Source organism: Rhincodon typus, unplaced genomic scaffold, assembly GCF_021869965.1.
Source record: "Rhincodon typus isolate 14 unplaced genomic scaffold, sRhiTyp1.1 hic_rhity00005378, whole genome shotgun sequence".
Taxonomy (NCBI): Eukaryota; Metazoa; Chordata; class Chondrichthyes; order Orectolobiformes; family Rhincodontidae; genus Rhincodon; species Rhincodon typus.
The window spans coordinates 1-782 of record NW_025971016.1 but is presented as its reverse complement, the minus strand read 5'-3'; the positions used below and the strand labels follow the sequence as shown (position 1 = coordinate 782).

At 46.8% G+C, this 782-nt stretch overlaps 1 protein-coding gene across 1 annotated transcript in view; it reads right to left on the bottom strand.

The window, feature by feature from the left end:
- LOC109919307 (rootletin-like) overlaps nucleotides 1–600 on the bottom strand; it is a gene marked incomplete at both ends in the record, with an annotated part of 10,233 nt that extends 9,633 nt beyond the window's left edge. Inside the window, one exon of the mRNA XM_048594035.1 lies at nucleotides 433–600. Within this exon, the coding sequence (XP_048449992.1) occupies nucleotides 433–600 (168 nt within the window). The remainder of the gene's footprint in view (nucleotides 1–432) is intronic.
- Between the last annotated feature and the right edge of the window lie 182 nt (nucleotides 601–782).

Genomic DNA, 782 nt, shown 5'->3' with positions numbered 1-782 from the left:
GGGGTGGGGAGATTTTGAAACTAGCAAAGTCCACATTGAGACCATCAGGCTGTAGGCTCCCAAGGCAGAATATGAGGTGCTTCTCCTCCTGTTTCCGGGTGGCGTCATTGTGACACTGGAGGAGGCCCAGGATGGACATGTTGCCCAGGGAGTGAGAGGGGGAGTTGAAGTGGTTCACAACTGGAAGGTGTTGTCATGCTAGTCAAGTATTGAGAGAATGCTCCTTCAATAGAGTTTCTGTGTTTTCAGATAAGGTGTTTTACCGAGTCTTTACCTGTTTATTTGGGTGAGTATGAAGATCCAATTGTACTATTCAAAGAGGGGCAATTTGTGAAACTGACCATCAAAGTTTGCAACGGTTTAGAATTATTTTTCTGTGGGTGTGTTACTCCTTTATCAGCAATGAACAATCATACACCACCCAGCACTTACCTCTTTGCGAGCTGATTCACGGCCAGTTTCTGTCTCTACAATCTTCTGCTTCAGGATAAAGGATTCCTTCCTGCTCTCCTCCCCACGCTGATCGTTCGTAGCCATTTGGGACTGCAATTCCTCCACTTCTTTGCTCTTCTTTGCATTCTCGCTGTCCAATATCTTCACCTGAGTAAACAGTACAAGGCATAGCAGTCAGCAAGTCTGGAAGGGGTAGTAGAGATAGTAGGAACTGCAGATGCTGGAGAATCTGAGATAACAAGGTGTAGAGCTGGATGAACACAGCAGGCCAAGCAGCATCAGAGGAGCAGGAAGGCTGATGTTTCGGGCCTAGACCCTTCTTTCTGAAG